Source organism: Ornithorhynchus anatinus, chromosome 3 (genome assembly GCF_004115215.2).
Source record: "Ornithorhynchus anatinus isolate Pmale09 chromosome 3, mOrnAna1.pri.v4, whole genome shotgun sequence".
NCBI lineage: Eukaryota > Metazoa > Chordata > Mammalia > Monotremata > Ornithorhynchidae > Ornithorhynchus > Ornithorhynchus anatinus.
In genome coordinates, this window is record NC_041730.1 from 103,559,709 (window position 1) to 103,582,135 (window position 22,427).

At 45.7% G+C, this 22,427-nt stretch overlaps 1 protein-coding gene across 1 annotated transcript; it reads right to left on the minus strand.

Moving 5' to 3' along the window:
* Positions 1-3,178: 3,178 nt before the first annotated feature.
* LOC100076636 (transcription factor A, mitochondrial-like) lies at positions 3,179-19,484 on the minus strand. The gene is made up of 7 exons (XM_001507932.6): positions 19,402-19,484; positions 16,652-16,773; positions 13,617-13,687; positions 12,850-12,999; positions 10,638-10,733; positions 5,292-5,348; positions 3,179-4,455 (listed from the first exon to the last, which is right to left on the minus strand). The coding sequence occupies exons 1-7, from the start codon at positions 19,467-19,469 to the stop codon at positions 4,315-4,317; spliced, it is 705 nt and encodes a 234-aa protein (XP_001507982.4). The 5' UTR covers positions 19,470-19,484; the 3' UTR covers positions 3,179-4,314.
* Between the last annotated feature and the right edge of the window lie 2,943 nt (positions 19,485-22,427).

Genomic DNA, 22,427 nt, shown 5'->3' on the forward strand with positions numbered 1-22,427 from the left:
CTGGCCCACGATCCAATTTTGGAACACTAAGCACCGCTAGTCCAGGGCCTGACCACTATTACTGACTACTGGACTACTGAACGTCGGGGTCAGAGCTGCTTTCTAAATGTCCTTCCCTCCCCCACAGGGCCAGTGATAAAAGGCAGAAATGCCAATCTGATGGGCCCTAACTCCTGTGGGTTTCACCCTGGTCTCATCCCACTGAAAGATTAGACTAGAGGCGGACGGGCCCACCGAATAATAACGATGGCATTTGGTAAGCACTTACTCTGTGCCAAGCGTTGTTAAGGGAGTAGTATGGCAGAAGGGAAACGGAGCTGCTGTGACTTCCCTTCAAGAACTCATCCAAAAGTAAAGTGAGTGAAAACACTTCCATTTCACACCACTACAATGATTCTATTTATTGCTATTGTTTTAATGAGATGTCCATCCCCTTGATTCTATTTATTGCTATTGTTTTTGTCTGTCTCCCCCGATTAGACTGTAAGCCCGTCAATGGGCAGGGACTGTCTCTGTTACCGATTTGTACATTCCAAGCGCTTAGTACAGTGCTCTGCACATAGTAAGCGCTCAATAAATACTATTGAATGAATGAATGAATTCTGCCTGAAGAGTCTTCCTCTTCCCCATGCTTCACATAATCCTTTCATTTACTTAGTCACTGTTCAGACTGGCAAGCATATGATTTCTCCCTGATTTAGCCATTATTTTCCCTACCCACCATCCCCTCTGCAAAAGCCTACGGACATACGGACATACATACCTGTACCCACTGTGCACTTGATATTCATCCCACCATTAACCCCATAGCACTTATATACGTATCTTTATATTCTGTATTCTATCTCCCCCTCTAAACTGCAAGCTTCTTATAAGCACGGATCATGTCTACCTACCCTTTTGTATTATACTTTCCCAAGCACTTAGTACAGTGCTCTGCACACAGTAAGCGCTCAGTAAATACGATTGACCGAATACCACTGATTGACTGCGGACCAAAAGGCCAAACTGAGTTTAGCAGTTTCCTCAAGAAAAGTGAACTGCGTCTAGTCAGAAAGCGCACCCAATTTAAATGCTCTTTTCAAATTGACAGGCATTTTCATACAGACCTAATATAAAAACCTGCAAGAATTTATGATCATCCCACAGCCAGATACTTTCCTCTCTTCTGAGTCAGGCCAAAGACTTTTTTTAATGGTGTTGAGGAGCAGCATGGTAGAGTGGTTAGAGCATGGGCCTAAGAGCCAGGTCAGGGATTCTAATCCCAGTTCAGCCACTTGCCTCTTGTGTGGCCTTGGGTAAGTCATTTCACTTTTCTGTGCCGCAGTTACTTCATCTGTAAAATGGGGATGAAGTCTGTGAGCCTTATGAGGCACAGGGACTGTGTCCAACGGAATTTGCTTGGATCCACCCCAGCGCTTAGAACAGTGCCTGAAACATAGTAAGGGCTTAACAAATGCCATAATTGCTATTGTTATTGTACTTAAGTGCTTACTATGTGTCAGGCCCTGTACTAAGTCCTGAGGAAAATACAAGCTAATTAGGTTGGACATGGATCATGTTCCACACGGGGCTCACAGTATTAATCCCCATTTTACAGATGAGGTAACCGAGGCACAGGGGAGTTAAGTGGCTTGCCCAAGTTCACACAGAGCCTAGTGGCGGAGGTGGGATTAGATTTTCAGGTCCCCTCCAAAAATGACCTCTGACCAGTCCAGATGAGCTATCTCAGGGATTTGCGATTTTTTCGGGCTTTTCGTTCATTTAGCCATACTTTCACTCAGCCATTTTCGCAACCGATTCCCACCAGAAAGAATGTAGTTGATTGGAGAACATACCTGCATCACTGAAGCCAATCTATGCCAATAGAGGCTCAACTGTATTTATTGAGCATTGGGTGCAAATCCCCTATCTTTTGTCACAGCAAGACTGTAGCGTAACGGTGAGACACCAGAAGAGGTTCTAAACCTCCTCATCTGCCAGACCACTTCCAAACGCAACGCCGCCGTCTAATGTGCCACTGATTCTGCCTCATTAGTTGTGGGTATTCCCCACTCTCAAAGCAAAAGTGACGACAAAAATGTTGGAAGGTACAACAGTTGCTTGCTGCCCTCAGTGTTTGGAAAAGGTCTGCGTTTGGTAAATCCGCGCAGGTCGTCGGTCTGAAATTGTAAGGTCGCATGGGGTAGGATTACAGTTCCGTACATCCAAGGAGGATTTTGTCAATCGGCTCTTGAGACGAAGTTATATTTCTTTATTCCATGAGAATGTTTTTCCTACGTCCCTCAAGTGTGGGAGTGTGTGTGAGGGAAGTGATCAAAGCTTTATTTGGACAACCACAAGTACTTACCCTATTTGCACCTCACAGAAATAGGGTAATAATAATAATAATTGTGGCATTTATTAAGTGTTGTGCCAAACCCTGCACTGAGCACTAGGGTAAACCCAAGGTAATCAGGTCAGAGACAGTTCTTGTCCCACATGGGGCTCACAGTTTAAGGGGGAGGGAAAAGAGGTGTTTAATCCCTCTTTTATAATAATGATAATGATGGTAATTGTTAAGCATTTACTATGTGCCAAGCACTGTTCTAAGCACTGGAGTAGATACAAAGTAATCAGGCTGTCCCATGTGGGGCTCACAGTTTTCATCCCCATTTTACAGATGAGGTAACTGAGGCACAGAGAAGTTAAGCGACTTGCCCAATGTCACACAGCTGACATGTGGCAGAGCCGGAATTAGAACCCACGACCTCTGACTTCGAAGCCCGTGCTCTTTCCACTAAACCACGCTGCTTAGATCAGGAAAACCGAGGCACCTAAAAGTCGAGTGACTTGCCCAAGGTCTCACAGTAGACAAGTGGTGGAGTTGGGATTAGAACCCAGGTCTTCTGATTCTCAGGCCAATACTCTTTTCACTAGGGCACACTGCTTCCCAAATAGAAAATAATGTAGAAAATAATGAGTGCAAGTCCTCTGAGTAACTTCTTAAAGCAAGCAGCACATTTGCACTTTATAAACATCTCAAAGGGCATCAAAGCCCATTTTATGTAAATTAAATTCATGATAAAACATCCAACACTTTTCTTCATTCAAAATGGAAAGTTCTCAAAGTTAAGATTGGCTTAAAACATCTAATTTGGGAAATATGCTGAAAGAGCTAAGGAAATAATACCCAAAGAAGATTTATTAAAATAGTTTATTCTATGCAATGTAACAATGGAATGCATAGATTTGATATGCCATCTTTTGGGGGGTTAGGGGGTGGGAATAGAAATACAGTCAGGAGGGTGAGGAGGGGGGAAAGGAGATGGGATGGAGCCCTCTTGCAAATGCCCATGTAAAAAAAAAAAAAAAGAAAAAAAAAATAAGAGGATCACGTCAGACTCCAGAACAAGAAATGGAGGACTTGAATTCCCCGAGATTGGTGTTTGCCCACAAACCTGTTGACAACCTATTATAAATGCTTAATAATTACAGAAGTCAGTAATTACATGTAGGTATAACCTTCTCCAAGTATTTTAGGAAGTATTAATTATTACCTGTGATTTGAAATTCAATACATTTTAATTTCTCCACACTTAGCAATCCTTCCCGGTGTCTCAGATATTTGGGGGTTTAGTAATGAAAAAAAAGTTTCTGAAAAGGCTAAATACTTCCTGCTTCATTTTGGAGTCATTTGACCAAACATCATGCAGAAACAGTAACAATTCACCGTTCAACCTTACGTTTACGTCCAGTGAAATCAGTCAACACTTTACCAGTGGTGAAAGCATTGTAATGATCAAAATCTTCCCTACTACAGAGTCCCTCCTAAATTTTGCATGACCACCCTCCAGAGGGTATGGTCCTCATCATCCGAAATGTGGACACTCACTGGGAGAAGCCTTGTAAAAGAACCTTTAGGGGCAAATGATACAGAAAGGAAACAATCTCAATTTGTTCACCCCAGTAATCATTAAAAGCGATTTATCTTACTTTTTACACTCAGCAGCCCCTCCGGGTTTAGGACAACAGCACCACAGTCCTGAAAATGGAGGAGTTTTCACTTCTGATTTCTGCCTCCTGCCCTTCAGACAGTTCACTGGTTGCAGACCAGCAACAAGGCAGGTATTCTAAGTGCCGGCCCCTCCCCTGGGACAAGTGAAGGACAGATGGAGGATCCAACCTGTTGATAAATTATTGATTCTAAAATTTACCTATCTCCTCTTTAATTTTTGTCATAGTCCCAGGCAGTGACACCCAATTTGCTTCTTGAATCCCTCTAACGAGGAAAATGCGATCAAAACTCATTACGGAATGCTATGAGGAGTTTTGTTAGTCGTCATCTTTGATTTTGCTTCTTCTACTTTTGACATATAGAAGATCTTTCCGTCCAATGTCAATCATTTGTTTTTCCCAGATCTTCATCTCATTTTCATAACGAATTTTATCTTCTTGAGCAAGCTGAAAATATACCTGTGAATGGAACATTTGGTAAACACAACCTCACAACTGTCTGGGGAGTGGATGAATTTACTATTCATTCAATCATTCAACTGTATTTACTGAGCAGTGAGTGCAAAGCACTGTACTAAGCGCTTGAGAGAATACAACAACAGATACATTCCCTGCCCACAATGAGGTCACAGTCTAGAGGGGGAGATGTACATTAATATACATATATAAATTACAGATCTATACGCAAGTGCTTTGGGGCTGGGAGGGAGGATGAATGAAGAGAGCAAGTCAGGGTGACGCAGAAGGGAGTGGAAGAAGAGGAGAGGAGGGCTTAGTCAGGGAAAACCTCTTGGAGGAGACAAATATCACTGGTTAATTCTCTACTTTTGACTTGTGTTTGGTCTGATTATCTGATTATCTGATTATCACCTTTCCCTCTGTTGCTGGGTAGCTAATAACACCCATATAAGAACTGGTTATCTCAACCTTAGTATTCCACTCAAATGGATTTGTTGAGCCCAGATAATGAATACATTCTTTTAGTCTAACCTGATAAATTTTACATCATCCATCAGCAGGCAAAACGTAGCTTTCAAGTTTAAAATTTTGGTTGTCTCTCAAAACAATACAAGAGAACCAGGCCTGAGAGTAGATTGTGACCATTTCCAAGTTTTCATTTTAAATCACAATTTACTGTAGATCTATCAGTACGAGGAAGCGATCGCAGTCTGTACCAGAAAAAGATGCACTTGCCAAAGGTTTTACCTGTATGTTTTTATGGCATAATGAAATAAGTCTTGACACCCATCTTCTCTGAACACAGTAATTGTGCACTTGAGGTCTTTACCACATACCTGTTTTTGAGAACTAGGGAGATTTTTCCAAGCTTCAAACAAGGACTTGATCTTTTCCTATAAGATAAAATCTTTTAGATTAGTAGTATTGCAAAACAAATTTAAATTTTTTGCTTATTTTCCACTTCCAAAGAGCTCAGGTATTTACTTAAACAAAAGCCTTCTGCCTCAAGCAAAAACTCTGCACCTTTGGCTTTAAGACACGCCACTAAGTCACCCCACCTTACATACGTCACTCACTACCGCTCAACCCACTCTCCTTGTTCCTCCCATGCTAATCTTCTAATTGTATCGCACTCAAGTCTCCGGCTTCTGTTCCTGTCCTGTCGCTCACACTGTTCCTGGCTTGAAATTCCTTCCCAACCCAACTCCAACAGATGAGGGAAGCAAGATGGCCTAATGGAAAGAGCACAGATCTGGGAATCAGAGGACTTAGGTTCTATCCCCAGCTCTGCCCCCTGCCTACTCTGTTACCTTCTCTGTGCCTGTTTCCTCTACTGCAAAATGGGGATTCAATACCTGTTTGTTCTCCTTCCTAAAACATTCTGTAGTAAGTTTTGACCACATCATCCTTGTTAGAGGCATGGGGACTGTGAGCCCCATGTGGAACCTTATCTTGTACCTACCCCAGTGCTTAGTACAGTGCTTGGCATATAACAACTGCTTAAATGCCTCTATTATAATTACCATCTCCCTCATTCAATTGTATTTATTGAGTGCTTACTGTGTGGAGGGCACTGTACTAAGCGCTTGGAAAGTACCATTCGGCAGCAAATAGAGACAATCCCTACCCAGCAACAGGCTCACAGTCTCCACAACCCTCCCCATATGCAAAGCCCTCCTGAATCCCCACCTTTTCCAACAAGCCTTCCTCAATTAATTCCCAACCTCCTAAATCGTATAAACCATCAACCACTTCCAGCACTTAAGACATACATTTTTTCAATTATTTAATCTTGATTACTCTGTAAGTACTTTTGTGATCCCTTTTGGGCAGAGATGTATTGTACTGAAATTTATATTTATTTATATTGTCTGTCTCCCCCACAGACTGTAAGCTCACTGTGGACAGGGAATTTGTTTATTGTTATATTGTGCTCTCCCAAGTGTTTAGCACAGTGCTCTGCATACAGTAAGCGCTCAATTAATAACTGACTGTTTTGTCTTTCCCAAATACTAAGTACAGTGCCTTGCACCAAATAGCCATTCAATAAATGCTCTTACTATTATTCTCATATTTAAGTTCCTATTGCAACTATTAGACTTTAGACTTAAATGCTTAACCATGATGAATCAATCGATTCTAATAACAATAATAATAATGTTGGTATTTGTTAAGCACTTACTATGTGCCGAGCACTGTTCTAAGCGCTGGGGGAGATACAGGGTCATCAGGTTGTCCCACGTGAGGCTCACAGTTAATCCCCATTTTACAGATGAGGTAACTGAGGCACAGAGAAGTGAAGTGACTTGCCCACAGTCACACAGCTGACAAGTGGCAGAGCCGGGATTCGAACTCATGACCTCTGACTCCCAAGCCCGTGCTCCTTTCACTGAGCCACGCTGCTCCTTGCACCAAATAGGCATTCAATAAATGCTCTTACTATTATTCTCATATTTAAGTTCCTATTGCAACTATTAGACTTTAGACTTAAATGTTTAACCATGATGAATCAATCGATTCTAATAATAATAATAATAATGTTGGTATTTGTGAAGCGCCTACTATGTGCCAAGCACTGTTCTAAGCTCTGGGGGAGATACAAGGTAATCAGGTTGTCCCACGTGGGGCTCACAGTCTTCATCCCCATTTTAAAGATGAGGTAACTGAGGCACAGAGAAGTGACTTGCCCCAAGTCACCCAGCTGACAAGTGGCAGAGTCGGGATTAGAAGCCACAACCTCTGACTCCCAAGCCTGGGCTCTTTCCACTGAGCCATGCTGCTTCTCAATCCATCACAAACCTTTACAGGTACCAAAACTTTACAGGTTCAACTAAGTCCTAATATCGGGTCATTCCAAGAGTCTAAATGGACCCCTTTAATTTTGGTTTCAACATACACTAGATTTTAAGCCGCAGAATACCATTCCTCCTTCCTTCACTATAAAATAGCATATTTCACAAAGCTTTTAGATATTACAGTAATGGGCACTAAATCAAGCTTCTTGGCATTTTTATATTCTCATGCCGATTGGAGTTCTGCAAAAATTAAACCTCTGAAATACGAATCAGTTACATATCAAAGACTGCCAATAATGTTGCTTCTGCTCCCTGAAAAGAGAGAAAAGATTAGCCTTCTGCTGTATTGTATTCTCCCAAGCGCTCAGTACAGTGTTCTGCACATAGTAAGTGCTCAATATATACCATTGATTGACTGATTTGGAAAGGAATTCCAAGGCAGTGGGAACTTTGGGCCACAGATCCTTCCAACTCCGGGGGCAACGTGACTGATCAATCAATGGAATTTACTGAGCACTTACTACGTGCAGACAACTGTACTAACTGCTTGGGACACAACAGAATCAGCGGATGTGTTCCCTGCCCATAACGAGCTCGCTTAGAACAGTGCTTGGCACATAGTGAGTGCTTAACAAGTACTGTAATTAATTAATTACAGTCTGGAGGACCTAGTGGAAAGAGCGGGGCCTGGGAGTCAGAGGAACTGAGTTCTAATTCCGGCTCTGCCAACTGCTTTCTTTGTGATCTTGGGCAAGTCACTTAACTTGGGTCTCGGTTACCGCATCTGCAAAACATGGATTAAATCCTTCTCCCTCCAACTTAGACTGGGAGTCCCATGGGGGACAGGGACTGTGTGCAGTCCAGTCCTACCCCAGCGTTTATAACAGTGCTTGACTCACAGTAAACACTTAAAGCAGTTCTCAGTGGAAAGAACCCAGGCTGGGGAGTCAGAGGTCATGGGTTCAAATCCAGGCTCTGCCACTTGTCAGCTGTGTGACTGTGGGCAAGTCGTCACTTCACTTCTCGGTGCCTCAGTTACCTCATCTGTAAAATGGGGATTAACCGTGAGTCTCACGTGGGACAACCTGATTACCCTGTATCTACCCCAGTGCTTAGAACAGTGCTCTGCAAATAAGCGCTTAACAAATACCAACATTATTATTAATACCATAAAAAAAACCCCAAAACAAAAAACAAGGGTGATTCCAAGAGTCCATGATTCCCATGGTGATTCCCAAGGTAATTCCCATGGATTTTATTTTTTGGGCAGGGTGGGCAGCTGTCACTAGCATACAATAATAATAATAATAATAATAATAATGATGGCATTTGTTAAGCGGTTCTATGTGCCAAGCACTGTTCTAAGCGCTGAGGGGTTACAAGGTAATCGGATTGTCCCACATGGGGCTCACAATCTTAATCCCCATTTGACAGATGGAGATAACTGAGGCCCAGAGAAGTGAAGTGACTGGCCCAAAGTCACACAGCTGACAAGCGGCGGAGCCAGAATTAGAGCCCATGACCTCCGACTCCCAAGCCCGGGCTCTTTCCGCTGAGCTCCGCTGCTTCTCCAACTGATCTCCCCATTCCTCCAAGATGGAGGAGACCATAAGAAGAGGGGGCGGTGGGGAGCAGTGGGCTGAGGATGGCTCACCATTGGCCCCTTGCCTCAGAAAATTGAAGAGGAAGCCCCCAATGACACATTCCAGTCCCCACTGTGCTGGGAACAGGCAGTTTCTCCCCGAGGCCACGCGAGGGGGATGGGACCGTGCATGTCAGGGTGATGGGGCTGCCCCTGTTGGGCTAGGATCCCTGGCTGTGGCCACGGGCGCCACAGCAACCCGGCTCCGTTTACGAGCCTGGCCCCGGGGGGCAACAGTTGAGGCTGGGCCCGTCGCCGGGATGTCTGGTTGGACTGGGTCACGTGGGGCAAAAGGGAAGCTCCTCCTTCCGCGACTTAGGGGCTGGGCAGGAGCAGCCACTCTCACTTGGCCCCAGCGAAAATTCAAAAAGCTGGAGTGGAGAGGAAGATGAGCAGTGGCATGGATACGTAATAGTTTTCCCGTCATCTCCCACCCTTTCCTAGTTCTCCCCCCCGCCCTCTTCTCTACTTCTCTTTCCAGTCAATCAATGGTATTTATTGAGTGGTCAGTGAAAATTCAAAAAGCTGGAGTGGAGAGGAAGATGAACAGTCGCATGGATACAAAATAGTTTTCTCCTCGTCTCCCACCCCTTCCTAGTTCTCCCTCCTCCCTCTTCTCTTCTTCTCTTTCCAGTCAATCAATGGTATTTCTTATAATACTGTTCAGGGCACAGTATTAAGGGCTCTGGAGAGTACATTACAACAGAGCCGACTGACATGCTCCCTGCTGACAAGTTTATAGTCTAGAGGGAGACGGCCACTAAAATAGATTACAGGTAGAGGAAGGGGCAGAGTATAGGGATGTGCTTGTAAATGCTGTGGAGGTGGGGCGAATATCAAAGTACTTTACAGGTAGAGATTCAAGTGCATAGGCAACAGAGGAGGGTGGGTGAATAGGGTGGGGAAAGAGAGATTAATACAGGAAGGCTTTGTGAAGGAGGAGGGAGGGAAATCCAGGCCAGAGGGAGGACATGGCAAGGGGTTGGTAGCCAGGAGGACAAGATCAAGGCACAGTCAGGATGTCGGTGCTGGGGGACTGAAGTGTGCAGGCCGGGCTGTAATAAGAGATTGGTGAGGTAAAGCAGGGATGGGGAGAGAGCTGATTGAGTGCCTCGGTGCTGACGACAAGGAGTTTCTGTCTCATTTCTGCCTGCTGATGCTGTTGTATTGTACTGTTCCAGGGCTCAGTACAGTGATCGGCATATATATGTGTTCAATAAATACCACTGATTGACTGGGTGAGTGGTAGGCAGCTACTGGAGGTCCCGGAGGAGTAGGAGTCATGGACTGAACGTTTTTTGGAAAAATGATCTAGGCAGCAGAGTGAGGCATAGACTGGAGAGACGGGAGGTGGGAAAGTCAGCGAGTTGGCTGACAGAGCAAGATATGAGAGTTGGCTGATAGAGCAAGATATGAGCGTTTGGACCAGCGCAGTAACAGTTTGGATGCGGAGGAAAGGGCAGACTCTAGAAATGGCGTGAAGGTAGAACGGAAAAAGCACGGCCCCTAGTGCTCCAACTCCAAGTTCACCCCACACTCAAATGAAGATGGAACCCAGCTTCCTAGGCCAAAAAGAACCTGTCCCTGAAGCTCCAACTTTTATCTTCACTACTTGGGAAGTGACCAAGTTATTTCTGGAAAACTTCAGAACAGGTTGGGAACCACCTTCCACTGCAGATATACCAGCAGCTCACAAGCATTTCCATAGTTCAAAGGACCCAAATAGAAACTACTAGAGTTTTTACCTGCCAAGAATCCCCCTTAGCGCCCTGATAATGTTCCGACACAAAAATGTTCTGAGGTAAGCGAGTTTCTTTGGGTTTTCCAAACACTGTTAACTCCTAGAGATGGATGAACAGAAGAAAGGATTCCAACTTAATATAATTACTTGGTAAATAAGATTAGCAAATGAACTAAGAGCATTCTTAAATAATCTAAAAACAATGCCCAAGTTACAAAATGGAATATGAGCTTTCACTATCACCATCAGCACTCCCATTCAGTCAACTGCTAAATCTTGTCAAGTCTTCCTCTGCAAAACATTTCCCATTAGACAAGTTTTCAGACTTTGACATGAGTAGTTCAGGCCAAATGCAACCTAATTTGAACCCCTGTAGACAGAGTCTGTTTTCTCACTGGAGAAATGCTACACTCCATCAATCAACAGAATTTTGGGGACATCTACCGAATACAAAGCACTATACTGAAGTGCTTGGGAAAGGCCCAAAGATGAGAAACGCATGTTTGCTGACCATAAGGAGCATGGAATCTAATGAGGGAGATGGGCATACAAAAATGTAACCAGGACTATTTTTCCTGAATAGAGGGCTCTGCATACAATAAGTGCTTAATAAACACTATTACTACCACTAATGAGGTTATTATTTTAATGTGGATGAATTACCATCACTGTTGTGGTGGCAGGCATTTTCACTTAAAGGACTGCCTAATGAAATTTGAACTTAAATTTCCAAAACCTCTACAGATTACTGTTTTTATGTTCAGTTTGCAATGCACCTTAAATTCAGTTACCATTTAATATTACAGAAGCAGCAGCATAGCCTAATGGAAAGAGCAGCGGCCTGGGAGTCAGAAGACCTGGTTTCTAATCCCTGCTCTGTCACTTACCTGCTGTGTGACCCTGGGCAAGTCACTTAGCTTCCCCGTGCCTCAGCTCCCTCATCTGCAGAATGGGGATTCGATACCTGTTCTTCCTCCTACTTAGTGAGCCCTATGTGGGACCTGATTAATTCTATCTACCCTAGCACTCAGTACAGCGTTTGCCACATAGTAAGCACTTAAGAAATGCAATTATTATTACTCTTATTACGTAAGGGGTCCTAAAATTCATCTGGATACAATTATATGACCAGGGCAAATTCTGGGGTCTTAAATAAATTTGGAGTTCACACAGCTCTAATCTAGAGGTCTTAATTCTGAAGTTTTACGTCAGAGTCAAATAGTCAGTTGACGGTATTTATTGAGGCTTACTGCATATAAAGCACTGGACTCAATGCTTGGGAGAATACAACACAAAAGGGTTAGTGGGCATGTTCCTTGCCCACAAGGAGCTTATTCTAGAGTGGGAGATACACATTAAAATAAATTCCAGAAACGTACATAAGTGCTGAGGGGGGTGGTGAATATCAAATGCTTAAAGAGAACAGATCCACTGGTAAGCAGGAGGTAGATGGAGTATGGCAAATGAGGGCTTAGGTCAGAGAAGGCCTCTTGGAGGAAATGTGCTTTTACTCAGGCTTTGAAGGTGGGAAGAGTCAGGGTGACCATCCACCTCTTATCAAACAGAAACTCCTCATCATCAGCTTTAAAAACACTCAATCAGCTCCCCGCCCCCCGACCTTACCTCACAGATTTCCTAGGACAACCCAGTCCGCACACAACCCAACCTGCACACTCTGCACTATCTACCATCCCTGATTTTATCTTGCCCATAGCTGACCCCTTACTCACTTTCTCCCTGGGGCCTGGAATGCCCTCCCCCTTTGTATCCGACTTCCCTCACCTTCAAAACCCTCCTAAAATTACATCTCCTCTGAGGGGTCTTCCCTGACTATGCCCTCATTTCCCCTTTCCACTCTTCCCTCGGGGTTGGTCTATGCACTTGACTTTGTACCCCTTAAGCACTCTGATTCTCAGCCCAGGCCCACAGGATTTAGGTGAGTATCTTTACCCCTCATTTCCTCCATCTGTACTTTAAGGTCTGTCTCTCCCGTAGACTATAAGCTCCTTGAGGGCAGGGATCACGTCTACTAACTACTGTATTGCACTTCCCTAAGTGCTCAGTACAGTGCGCTGCATAAAGTAAATGCTCAACAAATACCACTGATTGTTTGACAGATTGAGTGCCTAAAGAGGAAGCACCAATCTCTTCACATTTATATATAATAAGCTTCACTTTTCCTGCAGAGGAAAAGGAAACCAAATTGAAATACTTACTCTCTTCTTTTTGGATGCTCTGCTTTTGGCCTGTTTTTCTAACTTTTCGATCTTCATAGCTATTCTCTGAAGCGGAGTTAGCTGTGCTTGATATTTAGCCATCTCTTCTCTGAATGCTTCCCAGTCTACATTTGCAGCTTTTCTGTACACCTACAAATACAGATGGACCCTGTTTTGACATAAAGTAAGTATCTCTGCTTATGGCGTGCCATGGTATCGGATCAGGTGAAAACTACGGCGCTTCAATGAGAGGTTTTGCAAATCAGTGTTTTAGGAGAATGGAGTATACCACGAGAAAGACAAAAAGTGGTCAGAGAGGTCAGGCTGGCTACTAAAATCCAACAGTAAAAGGGACAAAAGAGTTTCATGAGATCAGATCAAGGCAATCCAAAGAGGAGGAGGGGACTGAGCACTGTCCTACATTTCCCCATACATTGGGTGAATCAGCAGCATACACAAGAGTACGAGTGAGATGGAAGTTGTATTGGTCTGTTTAAAAGACAACAACAGGAAGTAGTCATGCTATGAACTATTGGCTATTCCTAGGACTTTTCTGTTCTTCCCCATAAACAGCAGCACTGATCATAAACACAGGTCCCCTCCACCACCCACTCACAACTGTACTTAGCATTTACACTGCACAGAGAACTATTAGAGGGGCTCGAAAAATTACAACGAATAACACATGTACATGACCACAAGTTCATGACTACAGTCCCAATTTCAGGTATGCATTTTTAAGAGCACAATGGGGAAATCACGTTTACCTGCTTCTCTACTTCAGGAAGTTCCCTCCACATTTCAGCAGATTTTTTTACTATTTCTTCATTTTTCATATCTGAAGAGTGATTAATTTAAGGAGAATATTAAGACACATCAACTAATCTGCAACTTATTATGAAGACCAAAACCCAACTAATAGAGATCATTATGCTAATAACACGAACAACTTTAACTTTTCCTTTTTACAATGAAAATGGATTTCTTTCCTTAATACCTTCCACTTCTTCCCTTGCTTTATAGAAATCACTCCCATACTTTAAAACAATTACTAGCAAGGACTACAGGGGAACACTACAAACCATTAGTTATAGTCCATCCAAAAACTGAAGACAGTTGGCTTAAGGAAGATTAACCATTGTCTCCTGAAATTCATACCAAAAAGAACCTTGATACTTTTATTTCCAGCCCTCAGTAGTGTCTCCGATTCAGAAAATACCTTACATTTCAATCTTAGAAATATACAACTCAGAAACTCACCTACCAACCCCACAAATCTCTAATGGCAGTTTTGGAAGACAAGAGGGGATTTGGCCTGTGGTCTCCCCACCACTTCCTTAATATCCTATATTATACAATATCCTACAGTATCCTACATTTCGCAGATCTACAGGGGAGTGGCTGGCCTATCAAAAATGTAGCTCTTGAGGTGCCTGCCTGGAATAACTCCTGTAGCCTTCTGCTGTTAGAGGACAGAGTCAAAGAGATAGGTGGTTGCTCCTCAGTAGACATGGGAAATAAAAATCAACCACAAAAGCAGCTGTCATTACATAAAGGCAAGTACAGTTCTTTATACTATGCCTAAGATGCAGAAAAAGAAAAACGACCAAAATCAACAGGGAAAAGGAAATGCTTCCACATGACGAAAGAATGGAAAGCCAAAGGCTGACAAGGCTCTTGACTGAAGTTTACAGTCACGTTAACCCTGTGGAGAGGATGAATGTAGAAATGTGGTCCCGAAATTCCACACCTTCAAACTAAGGGAACGCCCTTTGAAGTAGGAAGGTTTTAAGTCAGGGATAACAAAATGGAAAAAAAAAAATGAACAGAAAGGGGTCGTCATACGGAATTCAACAACACAGGACTATAAGCAGGAAGAAAACATCACTACGTTTATGAAGCCTGCTGAATCCACAGACAACAGGTTCATAATCATCATACTGATTTTTTTTAAACACTCCTAATGCTAAGCATGGAACTAAGCACAAGGGGAGATAGAAGATAGTCAGGTCAGACACAATCCCTTTCTCATTTGGTGGCTCACAGTCTAAGTAGGAGGGAGACCAAGTATTGAATCCCCATTTTACAGATGAGGAAATTGAGGCCCAGGGAAGTTATGTGAGTTGCCCAAGGTCACACAGCAGTCAAATGGCAGTGCCGGGATTAGCCCTCCTAGACCGGTGCTCTTCCCACTACACCACACTGCTTCCCAATAAGCTGTCAGGAAAGTAATGGGAAGGTTATGTGGTACAGACACGTGACTCTGAGCAGCAAGGAACCCGAAACGCTGATCCTCTAACCAGAGTGCCCTATCCCTTTCCTTACATGTAGCATCGTCCTTGTTTTCTATATTATTCTTCTTTTCTTATTGTCTCATCCTTTCTAATGTCTATTATCCATCCTTTCTTCCGAGTTTGTGAGGTCCAGGTACCACGTTTACTGTATTACCAGATTATTTTTTCCCAGCAATTAATTTGGTATTAGTTAATTTAGTATCCATTCATTCAGTCATATTTACTGAGCGCTTACTGTGTCCCGAGCACTATACTAAGCGCTTGGAAAGTACAATCTGGCAACAAATAGAATGTAGCATCATTTAGTATTCTGTACAAAATGCTTAAGAAATATCAGTCCTACAATAACCAATATTTTCCTGACCTACACGCATTACTATTCTCCAGAGATTTCTGGCACAGCCATTGCTATGTCAAAGCATAAGCGAAACGGCGCTATGAACATCAAAATTGGGGATTAGTTAGAGTTACTTAAACCAGTGTTACAGCCATATCCAAGACTTATTGCTCCCTCTTCTAGCTGAAAACTCACCCTTAACTAGAGTCGTCTAGGCTGAATGCTGCCTTTGCAGTGCTTACTGCCCAGGGGAGCTCTTTCCCCCCGGAACTCCGGGGCCCTCAATTCCCCTCTTCCATCCGCCTGCATGGTTGCCAAAATTGAGGAAAAGGGGCTCCTAGTTGATTGGTGCAGAAGTGGGAATGGGAGAGGTGGTGGCTTGGACCTGGACCTGCAGGTAGCAACTGTTGTCCTATAAACTGTGGAATTTCTTACTATATCCTTCTTATTCCAGTCCTTGGGAACAAGGGAAAATGTTTTCTTCCCTTCAAAGTATCCCCAGAGTTTTTTATAAGTGCGTCACACAAATGACACTCAAATGCTTGTAATGAGGAGGCAGCTGGCACTGAACCCTTCTGTGGGGCCCTCTGACCCACTTAATGACCAATTTTAGTTAACCCATAATGATTGATTATTGCCAAGGCCATTATGTTTCATCGGCATCATTTTTTCTTCAATGCTAAAAGTGCTAATAATAATAATGGCAAACGTTAAGCATTTACTACATGCCAAGCACAGTATTAAGCCCTGGGGTAGATACCGGTGCCATCAGATCGGACACTGCCCCATCCCACACGGAGCTCACACTCTAATAGAGAGGGAGAACAAGTGCTGAATTCCCATTTTACAGATGAGGTAACTGTAGCACGAGGAAGTTAAGTGGCTTGCCCGAAGTCACCCAGCCGGCAAGAGGCGGAACCTAGGTTTGAACCCGGGTCTCCTGACCTAGGGCCCGTGCTTTTTCCACTAGGCCACATTCATTGCTTCATATGCCTATTTAATCTTGTCTAACCTGACAATATCCTTTTAAGGAATGGTGAAGCATACTGGAATTAAATGATTTGTCCATGATTATGTAGTCGACGGCACAGCCACAAGATCACCCTGTGAACGTAGAACCACAGTGTGGAACTTTTACGGGAAAAGTGAACCTGTAAAAATAACCCCTTACCTGGAGTTTGCTTTTTAAATATAGAACGTTGCTGGGCTAAAAACCGGAGGTACGCAGTCAAGGGACGTCGTGGACGTTTTGCTACAGAGGATCCTTTTGAAAATGACTTTGACAATACGCACCTAGTAGAAGCAAAGTATCAATGATATGTTAACTGTATTAAACTATATATTTCTTTAAATGACGATTTAACAAACACAATTCCTTGGCTAAGTGTGGCAATTCATGGTTCTTAGATTTTGAAAAATAATAATCCCAGTCCCATTATTCTCAGTCTGGATTTAAAAGAATAGAATATGCGGAAAAACCTGGGCTTATAAGGAGCCTTAACTTTGAAGTGCAAGGACTTGCATTCTATGCAGTGCATAACGAATTAACTTTGGGCATCTTCCTATATTTGAGACCACTGAGATGCTCTGGATTTCCAGAGTTTGCCTTTACACTTTTCTTTCTGGTCAGGGCTCCTGGGAGCATCTTTGTCTGAAATCTGTGCCAGAGCCCTCTGGACCAGTGGTTCCGCAATTCTAGAATCATTAAGATTTAGATACCATTATCATCTCCTCTGGACGTGTATAAGGTCATCCTTAGGGTGGATGCACAGCCAAGGGCAATTAATTAGTCTGGTGGGTAGTCCCTTTTAGTCCATAGATGAAGAATTAATAGGCATAACTTTTGCCCTAAAGTCCCCTCCTCCTGCCTCACCCCAAGCTCCTTCACAGCAAGGCAGAGAAGGGTTAGGAAGCACCTGGGCCTCTGACTCACTCTGGCTCTCCCTGCCACCCCATACAGCAGCAGCAGAGGCTAAAAAGTGCACTACTAGCTAGGGCAGTTTGTCGATTAAATCAGTGTAGGGAACACTAGCCAAATCTCCGACACTTTTAATAACCCCTTACTTGGACTCTATAAGACTCCTGGACTCTAGATTGTAAAAGCCTTAAATGTGGGGATCCTATTTACTAATCCTACTTGTACTCACCCAAGTACTTGGGAGGTGCTCAACACATTCTACTGATTAAAATTTGGTTGTTCCCTCTTCTCAAAAATCCCCAAACTAGTCCATGATGATATGACTGGTCATCTTAGAGTTGGTGATTTCACCAATCCCTCTCCCCACCATTAAGAAAATATAGTGAGCTAGAGTAGGAGGCTCAGTCTTGCCCAATTACAGGATGTCATGCTTGAGGATTTAAGAAAAGGCCTGGAAATTACCGTTAGACTCGACTTCCATTCCTCAGAAACTCTTTCACCTAAACGAGCTTATTGTTGCCAGTCATTCGTGAGCGAGTACGTGTGCCCGCAAAACGCAACCAGTACAAACGGGAAGGCGTGGAGATGGTTTTGGAAACCCATACGGTATGAGACGATAGCCAAGGTGATGTACTTAGAGATGCCATCCACATCCAAAAACTGTCATCAGCTGAGTCAAATCATGAAGGCTGGCATGTGAACTGACACAAGCTAAAGGGGCAGAAAGTCAAACGCTGGGATGATGTGGCATCGAGCCAATCGGGGCACCGAAAGTCGATAAAACCCATATGGCCTGAGACCCGGACCTACTAGCAGACAATGATCAATACTGCGTATCTATTTTCAGCGAACCTCTACGAGTCATATTCAACATCAAGGGAAGGTCGGGTTCCCCGTGAGCACAGTCCTGGAATACGGTCGGCTCGCCGGTGTGGTAGCTTTTTTCTGGTAGGGGTACTTGGAAAACTGATGCTAGGTTATTCGAGTAGATGCGTGGCTCAGCGGAAAGAGCCTGGGCTTGGGAGTCGGAGGTCGTGGGTTCTAATCCCGGCTCCGCCACTTGTCAGCTGTGTGACTTTGGGCAAGTCACTTCACTTCTCGGTGCCCCAGTGACCTCATCTGTAAAATGGGGATGAAGACTGTGCGCCCCAAGTGGGACAACCTGATCGACTTGTATCCCCCCAGCGCTTAGCACAGTGTTTTGCACATAGTAAGCGCTTAACAAATGCCATCATTATTATTATATGGTGAATGTTAAGGTGCCACTCGGGGAAAAACATGCTTCTCACAAGGTAACTGCAGACTGGTAGGGGGCCAGCGCAGCCGTCGGGCCAGCCCGGTCCGCGGGAGTCAAGGCGAGGCCTTGAAATGTGAGGCCGCTAAAACGGAGAGGCCCCCCCGCTGCCAACGCCCCGCTGAAGGGGCAGGAGCGGGCTCCGGATTCCTGGTCTAGGGTCCGGGCTTTGGGCCCCTGCACCGGAATCGGGGATCCTGTGGTATGTCCCGGGCTCCGGGCTTCTGCTCCGGAGTCCGAGCTCCGGGCCCCTGCTCTGGGGTCTGGGCTCTACTCAGGGCTTCGGGCTCCCGCTCCTGAATCCGGGCTCCGGGCTTTGGGCTCCTGTTGTGAGGTCCCGGCTTTGGGCTCCCGCTCCCGAATCCGGGCTCCGGGTTCCTGCTCTGGGGTCTGGGCTCTACTCAGGGCTTCGGGCTCCCGCTCCGGAATCCGGGCTCCGGGCTTTGGGCTCCTGTTGTGGGGTCCCGGCTTTGGGCTCCCGCTCCCGAATCCGGGCTCCGGGTTCCTGCTCTGGGGTCTGGGTTCTACTCAGGGCTCCGGGCTTTGGACTCCCCGCCCCGCCCCCCCGGTCCCCTGTGCGGCGCGGGGCTCGGGCAGGACAGCCAGGCCTCCTCCTCCTCCTTCTCCTCCTCCTCCTCCCCCTGACAATATCCGGGGCGGCCGGGCCGGGCCCGAGGCCTCCACTCGGCCGACGGGCGGCGCCTCTCACCTCAGCGTCAGAGGCGGCCGGGCCGCGGCCCTGGCCAGGGCGCCGAGCGCCGCCGCCGCGGCCGCCATGGCCGAGCCCGGCGCTGTCCTCCCCGAGCCGGCGGAAAGGGCGGCGCTGAGAGGAGCGCATGCGCCCCGTCTCCTCCTCCTCCGCATTTCCGTCAACCCCGCACCGCGGCGGAGGCCGAGCCGGGGCTCCCGCGCATGCGCCTCAGCCTCTCCTCGAGTAGTCCCGAGAGGGGGGCGGGGCCGGACCGGAAGCGGTCGCGGCCAGGCCGGAAGCGGTCGCGGCCAGGCCGGAAGCGGTCGGCGGCGCGCGCCTGCTGCAGGTTACCCTTATTAATAATAATAATAACGCGCCTGCTGCAGGTTACCCTTATTAAGAAGAAGAAGAAGAATGGTGGTATTTGTTAAGCGCTTGCTATGTGCAAAGCACTGTTCTAAGCGCTGGGGGGGATACCAGGTGATCAGGTTGTCCCCCGTGGGGCTCCCAGTCTTCATCCCCATTTTCCAGATGAGGGAACTGAGGCCCCGAGAAGTGCAGTGACTTGCCCAGGGTCACCCAGCTATCAGGTGGTGGAGGCGGGATTCGAACCCATGACCTCGGACTCCCAAGCCCGGGCTCCTTCCACTGAGCCGCGCTGCTCTTTGTTCAGCGCCCCCTGTGGGCCAAGCACTGTTCTCCAAGCCGAGGTAGATACGAGGTACTACTACTACTACTGCTACTACTACTACTGCTACTACTACTACTACTAATAGTGGTGGTATTTGTTAAGCGCCTACTACGGGCCAAGCACCGTTCTAAGCGCTTAACAAATGAGAAGCAGCGTGGCTCGGTGGAAAGAGTCCCAGAGGTCATGGGTTCAAATTCCCGACTCCGCCACTTGTCAGCTGGGTGGCTTTAGTCAAGTCACTTCATTTCTCTGGGCCTCAGTTCCCTCATCTGTAAAATGGGGATCAAGACAGTGAGCCCCACGTCGGGACAACCTGATCACCTCGTATCCCTCCTAGCACTTAGAACAGTGCTTGGCACATAGTAAGCGCTTAACATAGTAAGCGCATAGCCACAGTTGTGTGGCTTTGGGCAGGTCACTTAATTTCTCGGTGCCTCAGTTCCCTCATCTGTAAAATGGGGATGAAGACTGGGAGCCCCACGGGGGACAACCTGAGTACCCTGTATCTACCCCAGCGCTTAGAACAGTGCTTGGCACATAGTAAGCACATAGCCACAGTTGTGTGGCTATGGGCAAGTCACTTAATTTCTCAGTGCCTCAGTTCCCTCATCTGTAAAATGGGGATGAAGACTGGGAGCCCCACGGGGGACAACCTGAGTACCCTGTATCTACCCCAGCGCTTAGAACAGTGCTTGGCACATAGTAAGCGCTTAACATAGTACGCACATAGCCACAGTTGTGTGGCTATGGGCAAGTCACAATTTCTCAGTGCCTCAGTTCCCTCATCTGTAAAATGGGGATGAAGACTGGGAGCCCCACGGGGGACAACCTGATTCCCCTGTTTCTACCCCAGCGCTTAGAACAGTGCTCGGCACATAGTAAGCGCTTCACAAATACCAACATTATTATTATTAGTAGTAGTAAGCACTTAACAAATACCAACATTATTAGTAGTAGTAGTAAGCACTTAACAAATACCAACATTATTATTACAAGCTTATCAGATTGTCCCGCTTGGGGCTCACACTTTTAATCCTCATTTGACAGATGAGGTGACCGAGGCCCAGAGAAGCTAAGTGACTTGCCCAAGGCCACACAGCTAAGTGGCGCAGCAGGGATTAGAATCCATGACCTCCGACTCCCAAGCCCATCAGGTTGTCCCACGTGGGGCTCACAGTCTTCATCTCCATTTTTCAGATGAGGTAACTGAGGCACAGAGAAGTGAAGTGGCTTGCCCTAGGTCACACAGCAGACAAGTGGCACAGCGGGATGGTGGTCAAGGAGGGAAGAAGGGAAGGGCTAAGTGTTTTGATAAGATGTGAAAAGATGGGGTCAGACAGAGGCACAAGTGGAAGACAGAGATTTTGAGAGGAGGTGGGAGATCTCCTCTTGAGAAAGTGCCGGGAAAGATGAGAAAGAAGCAGCGTGGCTTAGTGGAAAGACCCCGGGCTTGGGAGTCAGAGGCCGTGGGTTCTAATCCTGGCTCTGCCACTTGTCAGTTGTGGGGCTATGGGCAAGTCATTTAACTTGTCTGTGCCTCAGTTACCTCCTCTGTGAAATGGGGATTAATAATAATGTTGGTATTTGTTAAGCGCTTACTATGTGCAGAGACTGTTCTAAGCGCTGGGGTAGATACAGGGTCATCAGATTGTCCCACATGAGGCTCACAGTCTTAATTCCCATTTTACAGATGAGGTAACTGAGGCACAGAGAAGTGAAGTGACTTGCCCACAGTCACACAGATTAAGACTGGGAGCCCCACGTGGGACAACCCGATTACCTTGTATCTCCCCCAGCATTTAAAGCAGTGCTTGGCACATAGTAAGCGCTTAACAAATACCACTATTATTACATTCTTATTATTAAAGCGCTCAATAAATACTATTGAATGAATGAATAAATGGGAGATCACACCTGATGGTTTCAATTTTCTTCAATAAAAATTGTGGCTAGGTCATTAGGGGCAAGAGATGGGTGGTGGGGAGAGCAGGGGGTTTGAGGAGGGAGTTAGACATCTTAAACCACTGGCGAGGGCAGTGGACGTGGGAGTCAATAAGGATGGAGAAATGCTGTTGCCGGACAGAGGAGAGGGCAGACGTAAACCAGGTGCGGATGAAGTTGAGATGGGCAAGGTCAGCCTGATATCTGGATTTCCTCCAGCAGCGTTTTGTGCGGGGGCAGAGGAAGCAGACCGTGGTTATCCAGGGCTGTGGGTTAGTAGTCGGTGATTAGTGAAGGGATACGGTAGTGGGTGAGTTCAGTAGAGAGGAGGGTGTCAATAATTTACTTTTCAAGGGAAGGTAGTTTATGCATTGAGACTAAATGAGATGGAGCATAATTACTTCAGAAAATT

What these genes read in the sequence shown, in the direction of transcription:
- LOC100076636 (XM_001507932.6), bottom strand. Translation starts at nt 19,469, where the DNA reads ATGGCGGCCGCGGCGGCGGCGCTCGGCGCCCTGGCCAGGGCCGCGGCC. An exon ending in ATTTAAAAAGCAAACTCCAG is followed by an intron (nt 13,688 to 16,651) that starts GTAAGGGGTTAT and finishes ATCACTCTTCAG; the next exon opens with ATATGAAAAATGAAGAAATA. An exon ending in TTCCTGAAGTAGAGAAGCAG is followed by an intron (nt 13,000 to 13,616) that starts GTAAACGTGATT and finishes CTGTATTTGTAG; the next exon opens with GTGTACAGAAAAGCTGCAAA.